This window comes from Boleophthalmus pectinirostris, unplaced genomic scaffold (genome assembly GCF_026225935.1).
Source record: "Boleophthalmus pectinirostris isolate CB_2022bp ecotype Guang Dong unplaced genomic scaffold, ASM2622593v1 HiC_scaffold_12, whole genome shotgun sequence".
In the NCBI taxonomy this organism is placed as follows: Eukaryota; Metazoa; Chordata; class Actinopteri; order Gobiiformes; family Gobiidae; genus Boleophthalmus; species Boleophthalmus pectinirostris.
In genome coordinates this window covers 22,248,516-22,264,952 of record NW_026571018.1, presented here as the reverse complement: position 1 = coordinate 22,264,952, position 16,437 = coordinate 22,248,516, and the positions used below count along the sequence as shown (strand labels likewise).

At 36.9% G+C, this 16,437-nt stretch overlaps 1 protein-coding gene across 2 annotated transcripts; it reads right to left on the bottom strand.

The window, feature by feature from the left end:
• Window positions 1–410: 410 nt before the first annotated feature.
• Window positions 411–16,189, bottom strand: msna (moesin a). Of its 2 annotated transcripts, XM_020933485.2 has the most exons (13): window positions 15,925–16,189; window positions 8,615–8,698; window positions 8,445–8,540; window positions 7,990–8,264; window positions 6,916–6,999; window positions 6,630–6,776; window positions 6,048–6,144; window positions 5,799–5,962; window positions 5,271–5,401; window positions 4,148–4,308; window positions 3,974–4,066; window positions 2,312–2,533; window positions 411–1,991 (listed from the first exon to the last, which is right to left on the bottom strand). In XM_020933485.2, exons 1-13 carry the CDS (start codon window positions 15,934–15,936, stop codon window positions 1,827–1,829), a joined length of 1,731 nt encoding a protein of 576 aa, XP_020789144.1. In that variant the 5' UTR covers window positions 15,937–16,189; the 3' UTR covers window positions 411–1,826. The 2 variants fall into 2 exon arrangements, with proteins under 2 accessions (XP_020789144.1, XP_055005038.1); XM_055149063.1 differs by lacking the exons at window positions 7,990–8,264; window positions 8,445–8,540; window positions 15,925–16,189 and having other exon boundaries at window positions 8,615–8,673.
• Window positions 16,190–16,437: the final 248 nt, after the last annotated feature.

Genomic DNA, 16,437 nt, shown 5'->3' with positions numbered 1-16,437 from the left:
AGGTAGCAGACTCTCCACTAGTACTTAAATTCACCTTTAAGTAAAACATTCTCAAATGTCATCAGGGCTACAGTTTAGCAAATGTTTAGAGAATTTCCATTTGCAAACAGAGAATTTCTAATTATAACATTTTTTTCAGTCATTGCTTTAAAGTTTTCATTAACCTGTTTGTCTGCAATGGTTTGGCCATATCAGAGTCAAAACTGCAGTATTATATGAAACTGCAATGTTCAGTGCGAGCCTGGAGCCCTAAATGAAAATAGAGCAGAAAACAGTGTTGGACTGCCACCTTGTGGTTAAGTACTGAGCTGCAATTTATGATTTTTTTGCGAACGTTTGTAAATGTCACCTGACGAGTACTGTACTGTGTCAATCAGCTACAACAATAGACAAGACAGGTTCACAACAAATAAGCAAATATTTATTTTATTCAATGAGAGAAAGCAGAAGGAATGGTAAAAAACAAAATCATTGAGGCATTGTATATTACAGTCTAGTGTACAATGCTACAGTATCCATTTGAAATTTATTTTGGCTATTCTTATAGGCACGATTTTTTCTCATCAAATCTACAACACATCTATAAATGTTAACAGCAGGGCATGATATTCATTGTCATTCTACCAAAATGTTTCTTTTGAGATAGAAAAATATAGCACATTATTTCTCAAAATATTTCTCACCATATGCCTTTGTTTGAAACTTGAAGTTATTTTCACATATACAAAATATCACTGAATGTGCAAGACCTGGTTCTTCTGCACACTCCAAAGGAGCACTGAACTGACGCTAATACTGAAACCAAACTATTCATGATCCAGGTTAATAAAACCAGTTCAAATGCAAGTGGGTTTTATTTTCACTCATACAAAACACACAGTTATTTTTTTTATAACTGACATTTCAAATGTAGAAATACTGTTTTCTCTAAGACCATAATAAATCCGGCCTTTTCTATTTTTGAATTTATATACATTAACAGGCTTTTCCAATGCATCTCCAAAGCCTGCATCTGTATCTTTGTCAACGTACAGAAAAACACAATACTAAACATAAACTTTGACCTCATTTCTGATTTAAACATGGCCACCAGTTTGCTCTAAATGTCTCTGATTATCTGTCATGGCTAAAATGATTATGTGATCCTTAATTATAAAATTAACACATTAAAAATGGGATTAAAGACAATGGGTATGCCAGATTATTTGGTTAATTTCTCGACATTTGAAGGTTTAACACTGAAGTGCACAAAAAAATGTGGCTAATGATAAAACAATGAAATATACAGAAACAGAGCTAACTGAAGCTTTAATGTCACTTTGTGACAGGGATTTAAATACTGTATGGTTTGTGACAGACTGTGGCTACAATCAGAAAAATAAAATAAAATAAATGAGATCTAATATATTGCCTAGGTCTCCACATATGTCTTATGTGAAATACAGTGCAATGAGGTTTGATTCTGGGACACGTGCCAAAATGGTTTATCCAGAGAGTTAATTCAAATTCAATATTTACAGCAGAAGATTGGCAACACATTTTTGAGAAAATTTGGTTTTAATTTTAAAAATGTGATTTAATTGTTTAATGTTTTTAAATAATGGTGTAGGTCAAGCACTAAAATGCTACACAAACCCCGAAGGAGGAATGACACACAGTACGTCCCTTTTCAAACAGTGACTCGCCTAACTTCAGACAGTGGAATGATAACAGAATATCTCAGATCCATATTTGTACATTGCTGTGGAGATGTGTGGCCACATGTTGTTGTTGATCTGATATGTGGAGAGGAGGCAGGACTGCAGTCCAGGCAAAGCAGGTGCATATCACATGCACTCAAACTCATCGATGCGCTGCTTGGTATTCCCAGAGCGGATCTGTCTGAGGGTCTTGTACTTGTCCCGTCCCGCCTTCACATTCTCGGCGTGGATCATGTCATTCACCGTCTTCTTACTTTCGTCTCGAGCATTAGCCAACTCTGAACTCAAAGCCTGAGGACACACACAAGGCATAGTGCTAGTGTAAGACTTTGATTTGAGTCACCCAACAATTAGAACTACAACCATACTAACCAAGGCTATTTAATATCAACTCTATCAATTAAACGTGATAAAAAATCTGATTAGTACAGGTAAAACTTTACTATTTGAAAACAGTACAAATAAAAGTGCATTGTTTGGCTTAGAAATATATTGCACTGTATAAAACTTATACTGCTATTGTGTAATTGCCATTTATGTTTATTCTAATAACTGAAGTGATGATGAAATGTGTGCATTTTATGTGATGTGTAGTTAAATGAAACCCTCACCAGGAGATGCTTCTGCAGCCTCTCGTTCTTCTCAGCCTCGGTCATGCGCTCCTCCTCACTGCGGTCTTTGTAAGTGACCGCAGAGGAGAACTCTGCACTGGCCTCCGCGCTGCTCTCATCATTCTCATCATGGTCGTTCTCTGGCTCCTGGACATGAGCAGTCAGTACTTTGTTCTTCAGCTCTTCTTTGGTCTTCTCCAGGTCCTCCTGCACCAGTGTGGCCTGAGTCAAATAACAGACAAGCACATGTCAGAAACCAGGAAACACATTGTAATTTTTAAATGTCTTTTCCACCACACAACAGATTCTGCTTAAGTTAAGTAAAGGCTTGTTTGTTATTTTCGGTCTTGGAAGGTATATAGGAGTTTGCATGTCTAAGAATGTCTCAGAACAGAATTGACAGCAATAATTAATAATAATTATCTTATAAGTATAACAAGAAGAAAACCCCAAAGCATGTGATGATTTTCTCTACCATGAGTGTTGCTATCTCACTGTGTGGTGGAGAAAGCGCTATGTAAGACTAACTAACTAATAAGTAACATTCTGGCAGTGGCATGTCACATTCAGGATTCCATGAAAATATAAAGTTAAAACTATACTTCTGAACTTTCTCTACTCTAGATTATGCCCTACTGGGGAAAAATATAGCCAATGGAACAAGTCTAATGAAAACAGGGAGGAGGAGGCCCTCCTTAAGGCCAAATAAGAGGCCGGTTTGTGGAGATGTAAGCCTACTCACAGTAAGGATGAATGTTTTTAGTGGAATAAAAGTGAAACATGCTTTACTTATGTCTTATGTCAAAGTTGCACACTTTGGCTTTAACTTTTCAAACTTGTTAGAAGTTTGTCTGATATATGGTTCATACTGTACAAAATTAGCCATTGAGTAACAGTGGAATGTGATCAGGATGCCAGAAAAATGCACCACATGGAAATCACAGTTTATAACTCTGAGCTTTCCACAATCCAGCATCATAATGAGGGAGAACAGGATTTCCTCTGCACAAAGACAAATGCATGAGTCACAGTGGGCTGGCACATATGGCTTTGACCAAAATAAGATCAACCCTCCCCCTAAAACACAGGGCACATCCAGCTACCAGGAATTAGCCCTGTAGTCAACAGCAAATACCAAAACTAAAACTGACTTTCCCTGGCTGCTCAATATATCATGACTGGATTATTATTATTATAGTGTAACAATATCATGTAAGGGCACTCCACAAAAATGTAGACAGACTAATTTTCCAATTGGACCAGAGAAGGGGTATGATTAACAAAATATAAGGTTTTAGTGACCTGGTGTAAGCCAGTCTTGATATCACATTCTAATAAGGTTTGCTCTGTAATATTGATCTGGAATAGCACTCTCTGAAATTGTTCAAGAAGAGGGAGAACTTTCAACAGAGTTTTAACTGATCATAACTGCAATCAATCAATATACGTAAACCAATGAATGGGTTGCAAAACACCAACTGTTTTTTACCCAAGCAATTATTAATAAAAAGGTGTCACTTTATGCACCAAGTCAGTGATTAATTTGGGGTTTTGAAAACTCAAACCTTGGGACAGGTAAAGTGTTTTTTCAGTAACAAATTGGTAATTCAGTATAGTTAATGCATGTTGATAGTTTTTCTTATATTCCTTGGATTCACTGACCTTCTGTTGCCACTCATTAGCCTCTTCTTCCTTCTTTTTCTTTGCATCTTCCAGGAGAGAAATCTTTGACGTCAGATCTGCTAACTCTGTGGCCTAAAAAAACAAACAGTAAAACTACATCAATACAAAAGTTCATTACTCGTCATAAGAACATAGAGTGGATTTGCGGCGGACCAGGTGTTCTTGGTTCTTCATCTGGTTTTGGGACTGTTGCAGGAGTGCGAGTTTGGCCTCCTCTGCCCTTCTCAGGTCTGCCTCCAGTCGCTCAGCCTCCTCGTGAGCCCTCTTCCTCTCTTGCTCCAGCTCCAGGGCCTTGTGTGTCTGTTCCTCCAGCTCTGCACACACACAGAAACAGACACAGACACACACACACACAAACAGGTCCATTACTGTTGTGTTTCTGTGCATTTTGTTAGACTGACTTGCATTAATTTCCTGGAGACTGAACCTAACCACATAACACACCTTAACCCAGGGGTCTCCAACCTGTATCTCGGGAGCGACCAGTAGCTCTCCACCCCGTTCCAAGTAGCTTGCCATGGAATTTGTAAATTACTAACTCAATAACTCAAATTTGATGGATTAAATGTCTATTATTATTGTAAATCTATCATTCATAAATAAAAAATGGTTTATGTTTTAGATAACTGTACTCCATTTAAGTCTTATCATGGATCTTATGTACACTTTATTTCCTGTGACCGATAAAATGAGTAGCTCTCTGGAATTTTCATTTTTGTAAAGGTAGCTCAACCGAGGAAAAAAGTTTGAGACTCGTGCCTTAACCTAAACCTCTAACCTATTTTAACTATTTTAACTTTTTTACACAATATTTTAACAATGCATCAGAAATTGTGCCTGTAAAAGTCTTGGTTGAAGTTCAAGTATTGCACAAAATATGAATGGGCCATAAACTGACCAGAAAGTGCAGAAATTAATTTGTTTTGAAGAATACAGCTTTTTGTTGACAATTTAAATAGTTCTAATTAGAAACGATGTACTTACAATTCTAATTTTGCATATCTCCAAAATAAAAAGATTATTTTCCTATAATATATTTTTTTCCAATGTATCTCCTATTTTAATCAATATCTTAACTTTAAATATTGTTGTTGACCTACTAATAAAGAAATGATATCATGGGGACCTGATTTTTGTCCTCTTACGGGAGGCAGATCCCCATAAACTAATTTTAGTCCCCACAATGTAATAAAAACCCGTGCACTTAAATAACGCACCCTAAACATAAGCAGCATTGTGTGAGTAAACAGGCAGAGCCATTGTACAGGACTCCCACCTTGCTGGGCCTTCCTGGTCTGCTCCTCGATCTGTCTCAGCCTCTCCATGAGCTCCTCCTTCTCCTTCTCGATTTTTTCTTTTTCCTTTTCTGCAACTTCTCTTTTTCGTTTTTCATTCTCGAGCAGAGCCCTGGGACAAAAATAATGAATTATTGCAAACTTTTTTCAGGTAAATGAAAACAAACAACAAACCCCTCGGTAACGTGTCAGTTAATAATTTTTTTTTTTTTTTTAGTAACTGTTGTAATAGTAAGAAAAGCACAATGAGTTGTCCTTTTATAATTTTACAGGTGTGAACAATCACAAAGAAATGAGATTACAAACTGATAAATCTGATTAACTCCAGAAATTTGATAATGAACAAATTATTAGCAATTTATTCATGGGTTTCAGTTTCAGCTTATATGCAACATTAGGAAGAGTTTGTCCCCATTCACAAGATAGAATTTGTTGCTTTAAATTGTTAATTACTATAGTAACAATCTATTTTTTTAAAAATCATTCTTAAAGCCATATGTTAGTCTTACCGCTCCATTTTCTTGAGGTTCTTCTCCTCTCTGGCCTGTGCCTTCATCTGCTGGACTTCGATGGTGTCAGGTTTGCGGCGGCGCATGTACAGCTCGTGGTTGCCCATGCACAGAGCCAGGATACGCTTGTTAATACGCAGTCTTGGAGCGTAAAACACAAAGTCCTGAACACAAGCAGAAAATACGAGTCACTTTAATGGTAATTAATGAATAACTGTGGAATATCTCACGTAAAAAAAGCATACTTACAGGTGCTTTCTTGTCAATTGGTTTAATTACAAACTTCTTGTCATTGAAGGAGATGTTCCTTATTTCACTCCATGGAAATCCAATTTTTGGTGTCATTCTTTTGGAGACAAAACACAGAGATTTGAATATTAGTTAATGGCGCTTTCTTACTTAAAATTACATTCATTGGTTGTGTTCACATGACATAATATGGTAATTTCTATAGTTTAAAATTGAGCTGGAGAACAAGTGAGAAATCTGCTGTTTAACTCTTGATCTATCTGATCCGTTGACCTGGTTTAAGATTAATATCTCTGTAACAACAGGGCCTATCCACTCCAAACAAAAACGGCAACAAAATTCAATGTCTTCTCAGTTAACCTAAGTAAACAACATTATAATAATTTTTTCACAATAGCTTCAGAAAGAGGCGCCATTTTCTAAACTCTAAAGATATGGTTGTAGTCACTTGAAAGGAGCCATAACATTAATAGCAAATAATGATAAGGTTCAGCATTTGTAGATCATAGGCTCCTTGTAATTCCCCACCCTGCATCTGAAATGATGATGTAGTTCTAGATCAAATTTTAGATTTTTACTAACTTGTCGTTCTGTTCATAAATGTTGAGTCCCAGAGCGTCCACACCCAGCCACAGCTCTGTTCCTTTCTTGTTTTTGATGCTGAAATAGTTGACTCCGTACATCTCAAGATCCTGAGCAATCTTTAGATACTCCATCATGGACTCCTCTCTGTGGATCAGACAAAAATTATTATTTTCTACATGAGAAAACAAACTCCATCTCAACGGTTGTAACTGGGAAAACAAAAAGTACAATAAATAAGCTCAAATGAAAGAAGAAAAGAATACAAAATGTGCATCATTGTTACCTTAGCATGCTCTTGTGTTCCTCATGCCAGACTTGAATCCTTTCTTCCCACTGTTCCTTGTTAAGTTTGTGCTGGTCCAGTACTCTAGAAAAGGAAAAAAGTGAATACATTGTTTTACTTTTCATCATTCATCAAATCATTGCATTCTATTTGTGGCTTTCCGATTCTAGGTTGTGATAATGTCCTGCTCCCTGATGAAGGGCAAGGGTTTTCTCTTTTGATTATACTGTATTTTCACCAGAATTAGCCTAAAAGAAAATCCCTGTATGTTGATCATTTCAATTGGTGAAAAGATATATTTTTAATCGCTCTGTGTCTTGAGTGATGTTATCTGAACTGTAGCCACTGGCCTTTAATGTATAAATGTCAACGTGTCTAATGTTTATCTCAAAATGTTGTGAAGGGGCTACATATATATATTTAATACATATACTGAATTTCTCATGAGAATTATAGCGTAATCAATACCAAAATACTTGCCTTGTCTGACAGAAAGATCCAATTTACAATCAAAATACAAGAATAGTACATACAGGGCTTGGTGATATGATGATAAAAATCAGTTGTGATTTCTGCTACTTTCTTGAAATCTTATATTATGGTTCAAAATTTCTCTCTAATGCAGCCATCTTTTCAAACTCAGGCACTTTTTCCTACCCACGTTTTATTGGTTAGACTTTTTAAGGCTCTAAGCAAGTGACAGCTGGATTTTCCAAATTACAGTGAAGAAGCAGATGACTTTATTAACCGCTTAAAGGGCTCATATTATGCTATTTTCTGATCTTCGCTCTAATGTTCCTCATCAAGAACATATATAGAGAGTTGTCTTTTGTTTCATTTACACATTTAACACCCAAACCCTGCATATTTAGACTTAGACTTGTGTGAACTAAAACAAAGCACAACTTCAGGTATGTTTTTGAGGAGGTAACAAGAGTCAGTGTCACATAATAAAGGACCTTTAAAGGCAACAGCAAAGTGTATGAATTGTAATTCTGGCTCCAAGCATATTAGGATATTTAACTAAAACCACTTACATCCCTATAACAAAGACTCAAAGACCGTGTAGGTTACCTCTGGGGGAGCAGATTCTCACTGGAGAGGTATCCCGGTGTGTGGACCTCCTTGTTGTAGTCGGCGTACTTGGCCTGCACTGCGTACGAGGCCAGGAGCACGGCGGTCTCTGGGGGGCAGTAGATATCATCATTGAGGATTCCCTCCTTCACCTGCAGGAAGAACAGTCTCTGTGTGGCATCCTGGATCAGCTCCTCAGACACATCCTCAGGGAAGAACTTAGCCCGAAACTTAAACAGCAGGGGGCTCTCCTTCCTCACGTCCTGCGCTGTCACCTGAACAAAAAACACACAAGTTATCAAAAACACCTGATCTTTATAAAGTGTTAGTTAGTCTAGTTTTTATTTGAAAGGACAATGTACAGAGATATTAAGCTAATTTAATATATTCAGCTATATAGCTAGTTTCCATATGCAGTGATTTGCAGCACAAGTGTTATTTAAAGTGAATGTTACCTTTTTGTTTAGCTTTAGCCATGTTGAGAAACCCTTTGTGTCCTGATACTGGAGGCCAAAATACCAAACTTCTCGTAGTCCAATGGTTTTAACCACCTTGAAAATAAAGCAATGATAATTGCACATTGCACTGAATGCACACATATAAATGAATAATAATACTGACATACTTGGTCAAAGAGTTGCTTTCCTGTTGTATTTGGCTGAATGGCAAACTCCAGTTCAGCATCCATTGTGGTGACTCTTACACTGATCTGTAAAGACAAGAAGATATCCACATGAAATATTTCTAAAATGTATTTTAATATTTTTATTTGCCAGTAATACAGTTCAAAACACCGGCTATTTATGTTTCTTGGCATTTTACTATATTTTGTATGTCTGAAGTTTTCAGTACTTCTCTAAAACAAACCTATTTTACAATATACAAGGAAATTTAAAAGAAAAAAAAAAAAAAAAAAAGTATTTCTTCAGTGGTGACAATTACAAAATGATAAGAAGAAATTATGAGAAAGTTAATTTGGGATAATATAATCCTGTCAACAAAAACAAAAATAAGATACAAAAATTGTATCTTAAGGGAAATGTCACAATTAAATCAAATAATCAGTTGCTGAAATAACTGTGTGAAATATTGCAGTTTAAAACATATCAGAGTATCGGTGAACACCCACTTAGCCCACTTTAAAGAGGATTTGACTGTTAATTACTTTTTAAAACACTGATAAAGCCTTTAGCCCTAAACGTTTGTACAGCAGACGTGCCAATCTGGCTTAGACTGTGCAGTGAATTTATCTACAGGAAGTAACCACATCCTCTGGTGGCTGGGCCCTATGAGCCTCCTCTTCGACTGCTAAACTCTAAGCTCTGGGGAGGGTCCTTACATCCTGCTATGTATCAAACAACATGTCAGCTTTTCTACCCACTTATCTCACTCAATGTAAGCAGACAGATGAAGTCATTATGTTTTTTTCCTCTATGGTCATCACCACAATAACAAAGTCTAACTTAAAGTGCACATGACAGCTTTTCATGTTTTTTTAATTATTAGTTGGTTTGGTGGGTTATTATCATAGTTTTACATCATTTAAGTGGCAGTTTGTGGAGAAGAGTTGAGGAAAAAAGTACAAAAAAGTGATTCTAATATAAAACATTGGATACCTCTTCCAATGTCATCAACAACTTACAAAATGCAGATACAATTATATGCAAGGAAGGCAATTTTTCTGGCAGTTCAAACATTAATTTAACAAAATACTGGAACTTATTTTTATTAGGCTAAACACTTTACTATTGTGCAATTTAGACAAGTTATAACCCTTGTTAACACTAAGGTTGCTAGGGAACGGATGCCTGTGTCCAAACAGAAAGTGAATTTAGAAACTTCACCAAAAACTATTAAAAAAATCTTAAATATGACTATATATGTGTGTACTCTAACCTGTCATATGCACTTTAACATAAAAAGGCCACAGAACTCATTCTTTTTAGTGTTTTCTGTGTTTTTGAGATAACAGAGCGGGCAGCATACATGTCTATTGGGACTTAGCTGTGCACACTGGAGCCCACGCCTGACCTCCACAACAATGGTGTGCATTATGTCCTGGTTGCGGGGCTGATTAGAGTTGCGTTCTTTCCCGTTCATGTCAGCAGGACCCCATTTCACGGCACAGGACACTTGCACCTCTGTCACATCCTGTCATCAGCAGCAGTCAGTGTTAAAAGTGAAACTACAGCGTGGTTTTGACCCCCACCACAACTCAGGAAATTAAAAACGTATTTCTCATAGTCACATTTCTTTTTGTAAAACTCAGTACTTCACAAATGCTTCTTAGAATCCTTAGAATTATAAGGTTTGGGTGACTTTTTTGCTAACTTTTGCTAATGATGTTTTAATGCTGTCTTTGACTTGTGTTTATATTTTGTGGTTTGTGTTCTTAATATGTTTTAGTTTGTCTGTTAGAAATGCTGTATAAATGTGGTGCACTCTGGGCTTCTCACAGTCTTTTTCCAGTGTCTTTTTTTATACTCCAAATGGCAAATAATCTGAACTGATCTAATGGAGTCGTTCATATGTTTTGTTAATGAATCCCTTTCTGTACACTTTTATCAAGATTTTTGGTATTTTTTGAGGTTTATAAGAGCAAAAACAGATTTCCAGATTCCACTGTGCTGCGTGATTAGTCAGAACTTCAAACCTCTATATCTCAGAACTACCCAGAACACAGACTTAATTCAAAGGGAACGAACTGTTGCTTTAACCAGCAGAAAGGTAACAATCAATGAAACTAGATATATTAAAAGACAGCAGATTGACCTACATTCACATAGAAAGAATAGGATTTAAGATTTGATTGCCAAAGTAGCTAATGCTGCATGAAAAAGGAACTACGGCCATAAATGTGAGCCTTGTTAGGGTGTGTCCGCTACAGGCAGGATTCAGAAAAGACTATTATTAGCTCCACAGCTCTACAACACCCTTCTCAGACCGCTGTGTCATAGCCTATTATTCACAAGGTTCTGGATCTGAGTTAACCAATCAAAAAAAACTGTTTAACTTAACACCAAAAAGGAGAATATTAACCATTTATATTATACAGTGCACAATTTAAATGTATAGTCTCTGGTCTAAACAACTCAAGGTACAGTATTGCCAGGTTTTGCCACGTGAACTTCAGTGCCTATACTATGACTAAACAAATTCCTGTGCATCAATTAGTGGTTTAAAAGTGGGCATGGTGTAGAAGCAATGTCGCACAAAAAGAACAAAAATACAGAGAAGACTAAAAGTACTAGAAAATCTCAAATGTTTAAGTAAAAAGACAGATTCAAGAGTCCATTCACTCCAAACACTCCAGGTAACTCAAACCAAATAAATCCTTACAATCCTTATGAAATACTAATTATTCAACTAATAAAATATTTAGTCCTCACTATAAACTGATAAATGGACTTAACTCAAGGACTACAGCCATCAAGGACCATAAATATCACACAGTGTTGCATTGTGCTTTGATTGTGTTACGCTTTTTACAGTTTTTTATTAGTTGCAGCAGGGTAGTTAGGTAGTAAAGCAGAAACAGAGAGTAACTGGACAAGTATAGTATTGCTGGTACCGTTGTCCAACCTGTATTTAAGGTCACTGAAATTCCAAACCTTCTAATTAAAATAACAAAAGAGAAGTGGACTGTGAGAAATCAACCTCCAACATTACCAGAAAAGAGAAGTGAAATTCTTACCACCTCTATCACAGGGACAGTCTCACTCCTATATTGTAAAAAGTATCCTTGTGGAAGCCCCCTTCAATTTCATCATTTCAAAAAACTCCTCTTAATTGCTTTAAATATTTCAAAGTAACTATACAATACTCACTGCAGCTACATAGCCAGAAAACTACTGCAAACTACTGCAAACTGATTGGAATAACACTATTTTTGAAAAAAAGTAATGCACATATAAGAACACAAAGTATAAGCCTTTGTTTGTATCGACATCAGCAGAAGCCAATAAGTATGTTTATATCTTTTCGAGACATCTTTATTAAACATCACAGGGCTGGAGAATGCGATGTTTATTTATGACAAACTACTGTTCAGTACTTTTTATCAGTACAAGAACCATATTATCCACTGAAGGCATCTTACAGAGAACATCATGTGCAAACGAGACTTGTGGGCAGATCAACAATCATATCTACTCAAGTGGATAAATATTATTGGTGGAAGATTAGATAATCTGGACAAACAATTTGACATAAAAGACTGACTAAATCCTGTTTTGATCACACATTTTTGTGTTTACCAGCCCCCGATTGTCCTACACTCTATGGCTGTGTGCTTAACGCCTTTTAATAGATTCCTTAACTGCTGCTTCCTGGAGTTTTGTCTATATTGTGTGGTTGTCAGGACAACGGGAAACTACTTCAGTGTCTCCTTCAGGGTAGGCCACAAACCTCAATGACATCCTATAGTTTTGTGACCCATGATTATTCTGCACTCATGAGAACATAAAAAGAAGAGTTGATTAATCATAAACTAGTTAGTTAGGTGAGGTACAATGGACATATCCCCCAATACTGCTCCTAAAGACAGATCATTTTGAAGGACTCAGTGGTGCTTGGAGATATAAAATGCAACAAACCTTTGAACTATTATTTACTCAGTTCAAATTAAAGTCTTTTATGTTTGTAACTGGTTGAACTACTGTTTTCACACACACATTGCCGGATACAATTTTGACAGGAAAATGGGTGATAGTTGATACTGATTAAGATATCGGTGTGATGATTAAAAACAACATTTTTAGACAATTTATACAATGTAATTTCCTTAAAAAAATAATTATATTTTTTGTTTTATCACATGGTCTTATACAAGTTCTAATGTCAGTCAAGACCAACCAACATTATTCAAGACATCTGGGTATTCTGACAATGCTCATCTAATTTTATTTATGACAAATGTTGCAATGATAAGATTTGCATATTTTAAATAAACACTGGGTGCTCATTTTCATAGTCAATGTAAATTCAGTTTTACAGTAAAAACTGAAATAATAATTGCTGTACTCTACTAATTCCAAGGATTTCAAGAAAGTATTTTGTTAACTGCAGAGGACATTCCACTGTCTGTGTATTTTATATGCAGCTTTGATTTGTGTTTAATTCATCAGCCTGGGTGCACATAACCAGATTAAATAATAACAGAGGCTTGGTTAAACTCTTAATTTACTAAAGGGGTGAGACGTTTAGACAAGAAACAGGCACAGTGCTGTTTATTTGGTGCAAGGCAATAACTGGTACTAACCGAAAAAGCATTTAAAAACAGGCTTATCTGACAGAACTACTGACAAAGAAATCAAATCTCTACCCGAACAAATATCGAAGTCAAAAATCAAATTATCATCAGTTAAGCACATGTAATTGATGGATTAAACTGTAAATAAATTATTTATTTATCAATACCTAAATTACCTATAACCTAATTTAAAGTAAATTAATTAATATATGTTGACAGATTAACTATAGCCTACGTCTGCACTTTTTTGTCCACCAAATCAAAGGGCATTGCCATAGCATTACTATTAAGGTCACACGTTTTCAACTTTACAATACTCATCAAACTAGAAAATCAAACCTTTTTAAACGCATTTTCTAAAAGATAAATGGGAAATTATTTTATTACTTACAGTTCTTTTTGCTGGAAATGTCTATAGCTCCGGTGCTGTTTTGGAGTTTGTAAAGCGCCTCCTGCTTACAAATTGTTAATCTGCTCTGCTATGTGAACTACAGTCCACTTAAATCCCCCTCTTACATACCTCCATCGCTTTCCATTTCTTTCTGCATTACCACTTTTATTAATTTGCACAACAAAGAAAACACACACAAGACTGGACTGTATATCACTTGTATAACATAGTACTATATGTGGACTAAGTAAATGATGAATATAAGCCTACTGGATAATAAAATTTAGGTCAAATAAAATCACATTAGCCAATTTTCCACTTCAACTTTATCTACTTATGTTCAATAAATGTTGATGAGTTTTAATAGGCTGTCAAAGGTATCAATACTCAGATACTAAAACTAGTATTAAATCATTTGAAGTATCAGTACTGAAAGAAATCACATACACTAGTTAGATTTAGACGGTTAAAATTTGAGTATCGTGACAGTTCAAAATACATTAGTAACACCCACACACACACACAAAAGAAAATACAATATAATGTTTTATGCTTCCACTATAAAAACTAAGTAGGTTCATTTGTGTGTGCAGTGAGTGGAGGGGTGTGTTGGACTCTGGTAGTTGGTTTCAAAGTGAAGCATGGCATATCTGAGCGGCCCGCTGAGGGGAGACTGGGAGGAGAGAGGGCCGAAGCGTGATGTGAAAGTCCATATAAGGCTGCAGACGAGGAAATTACCAGAAAGGAACTGATGTAAGCACAGAAACCTTGACTCACAGCTCTACTTCCTTGGGAAACAGAGCCAGGATAAGTCCAAGCAGTGACAGTGTGTAATCCAGAAAATTGTCTTATTTAGTATAAATAATAATTATGTAACTGTAAAATTATACTTAAAACTTTCCATGACATTGTATTGTAGCAGAGTCAATTTTCACCAGAGATGTCCTTGCACTTGTCTACATAAGTTGATTCCAAAATAAGGGATCATAAGATTGAATGATCATAATATAAGATTGTTCTGAAAATAGTGTCTTGCCTCATTGTGAGATGCACTGAAGCCATTTCCTGACTTCACTTTGTGTTTATTTAAGGAAAACCTCTCACCTTCCTCTGACCAGCTATTATGTTCCCAAGAGGTTCCCCTTTAATGTAAGAACTAAAACCACAGCCCATTGCACTGGTTTAGTGACAGTCAACTGACCAAATTAACCATAATAACATCAAACCTACCAGCCATACCACTATACTATCGGCCTACCGCACACTGAACAGATAACCTAAACCAAATTAGAGACAAGACAATGGACAAGAACAATAGCCAAATGATAGGAAGACCAAAATGAACAAATGAATGTCTCTTCTAACGCCTATATGACCATTTTATCCATGGGATTCGAATTCCTGTTATATGCACCATTTTGAAGACTTTCCCATTCAAAAAATTTAGCCAAATATTTCAGTTTGCATTGTTAATCACTATGGCAATGGCATAATTCCTCATTCTGAAACCCATGGATAGGTTAAATGACAGCCCTGCTTTGATTGAAACACCCAAGGAGACCTAAATGTTGACTAAATGTTGTCATTTTATATAATCTATAAAAAGATGAGTAGAATGAAGAGTGGTCTTTGTCTGTGGCCACTCATTTTGTTGTAGCATACGTGAGACATCTTTTCAACAGTGCGTAAAGAGACAATGTAGCCTTCTCAAATCGGTGCTAACAGTGTAATATGCACTTCCTCTCTCCCTCCCGGTCCTAACTTTGCCTCCATTTAGAGCAGTTTGGAGCAGCTGGGCTATGACACTTGAAATGCCTCGTTGTTTGACGCTGGTCAGACCTGAGTGAATAGAACAGAGGCCTGTGGAGCAGCTAACCAACTCCCACTGCAACTTCTGCCACTAACTCCATCCTAAATGTGATTAACAACCCTCTCACTAACAATAAGATCATTGAATATAATGATTTGATGGAGCAAAACGTCCGCGAGCTGATGCAACGCTGTCTTGGCGGCAGACACAGAGGCGGGACCGCGCACACACACGCACATAGCGGAAAGTATACTAAACCAGTGTATACTCTGACTTTGGGATGTGGCTCATATGGGCTAGTCACTCATCCCAGAGCAGCGCAGCTAACTCTGGGATGGGGAAAAAGAGCAGGCCCGGGACAGGCACAAAAGATGAGCGTAGAGCGGTCTGCCCCGAGGGAAAAATCACAGACGCAGCGTTACGCACAAAGCAAACAGACAAAAGACACGATAATGATGCGAAATAGTTAAACGTGCATCTTACCGTCTTCGGCATCTTTGCGTCTTTGAGTCCAAATTAAGTTTTAAAAAGTTAGTAAAAGTGAGGACCAGTTATGATACTGGAAGAAAACTTTTTCCCATCAGAACAACGGCGCCAGTCTGACACCTCCCACGTCGCTGAGGGCTTTCGAGCGTTTTGTATCTCTTCAAAAAGCTGCTTTCACTGCTTTGCGCTGCCGGGTGGGTGTTTTCTTTGTTCGACCTGGTAAAAATGGACTGGAGCTTATTTCCTGCTAACGGTACCCCCGACTGCAAAACCACACCCAGAGCGATGACAGGACAGGAGGCTGAGGCTCCGCCCGCGCGCATCACCGCCATCATGGCTGCAGCCGCAAATAGAGACCACAGGCTGGCGCTGGGTCTAGGCCTATTGTGAGAAGGTACAGGAGTGGGCTACTCATAGTCAGAAAATTGTGCCTAGGTATAGTTGGTCCTGACTAGCGTTAAAATGATGAGCGGTCAAACTGAATACTTATTACTGTGGGGCATAATGATC

Coding starts and splice junctions, on each gene's coding strand:
- msna (XM_020933485.2), bottom strand. Junction 4,309..5,270: donor GACCAGGAAGGCCCAGCAAG/GTGGGAGTCCTG, acceptor GTGTGTGTGCAG/AGCTGGAGGAACAGACACAC. Junction 2,534..3,973: donor CTAATGAGTGGCAACAGAAG/GTCAGTGAATCC, acceptor TATTTGACTCAG/GCCACACTGGTGCAGGAGGA.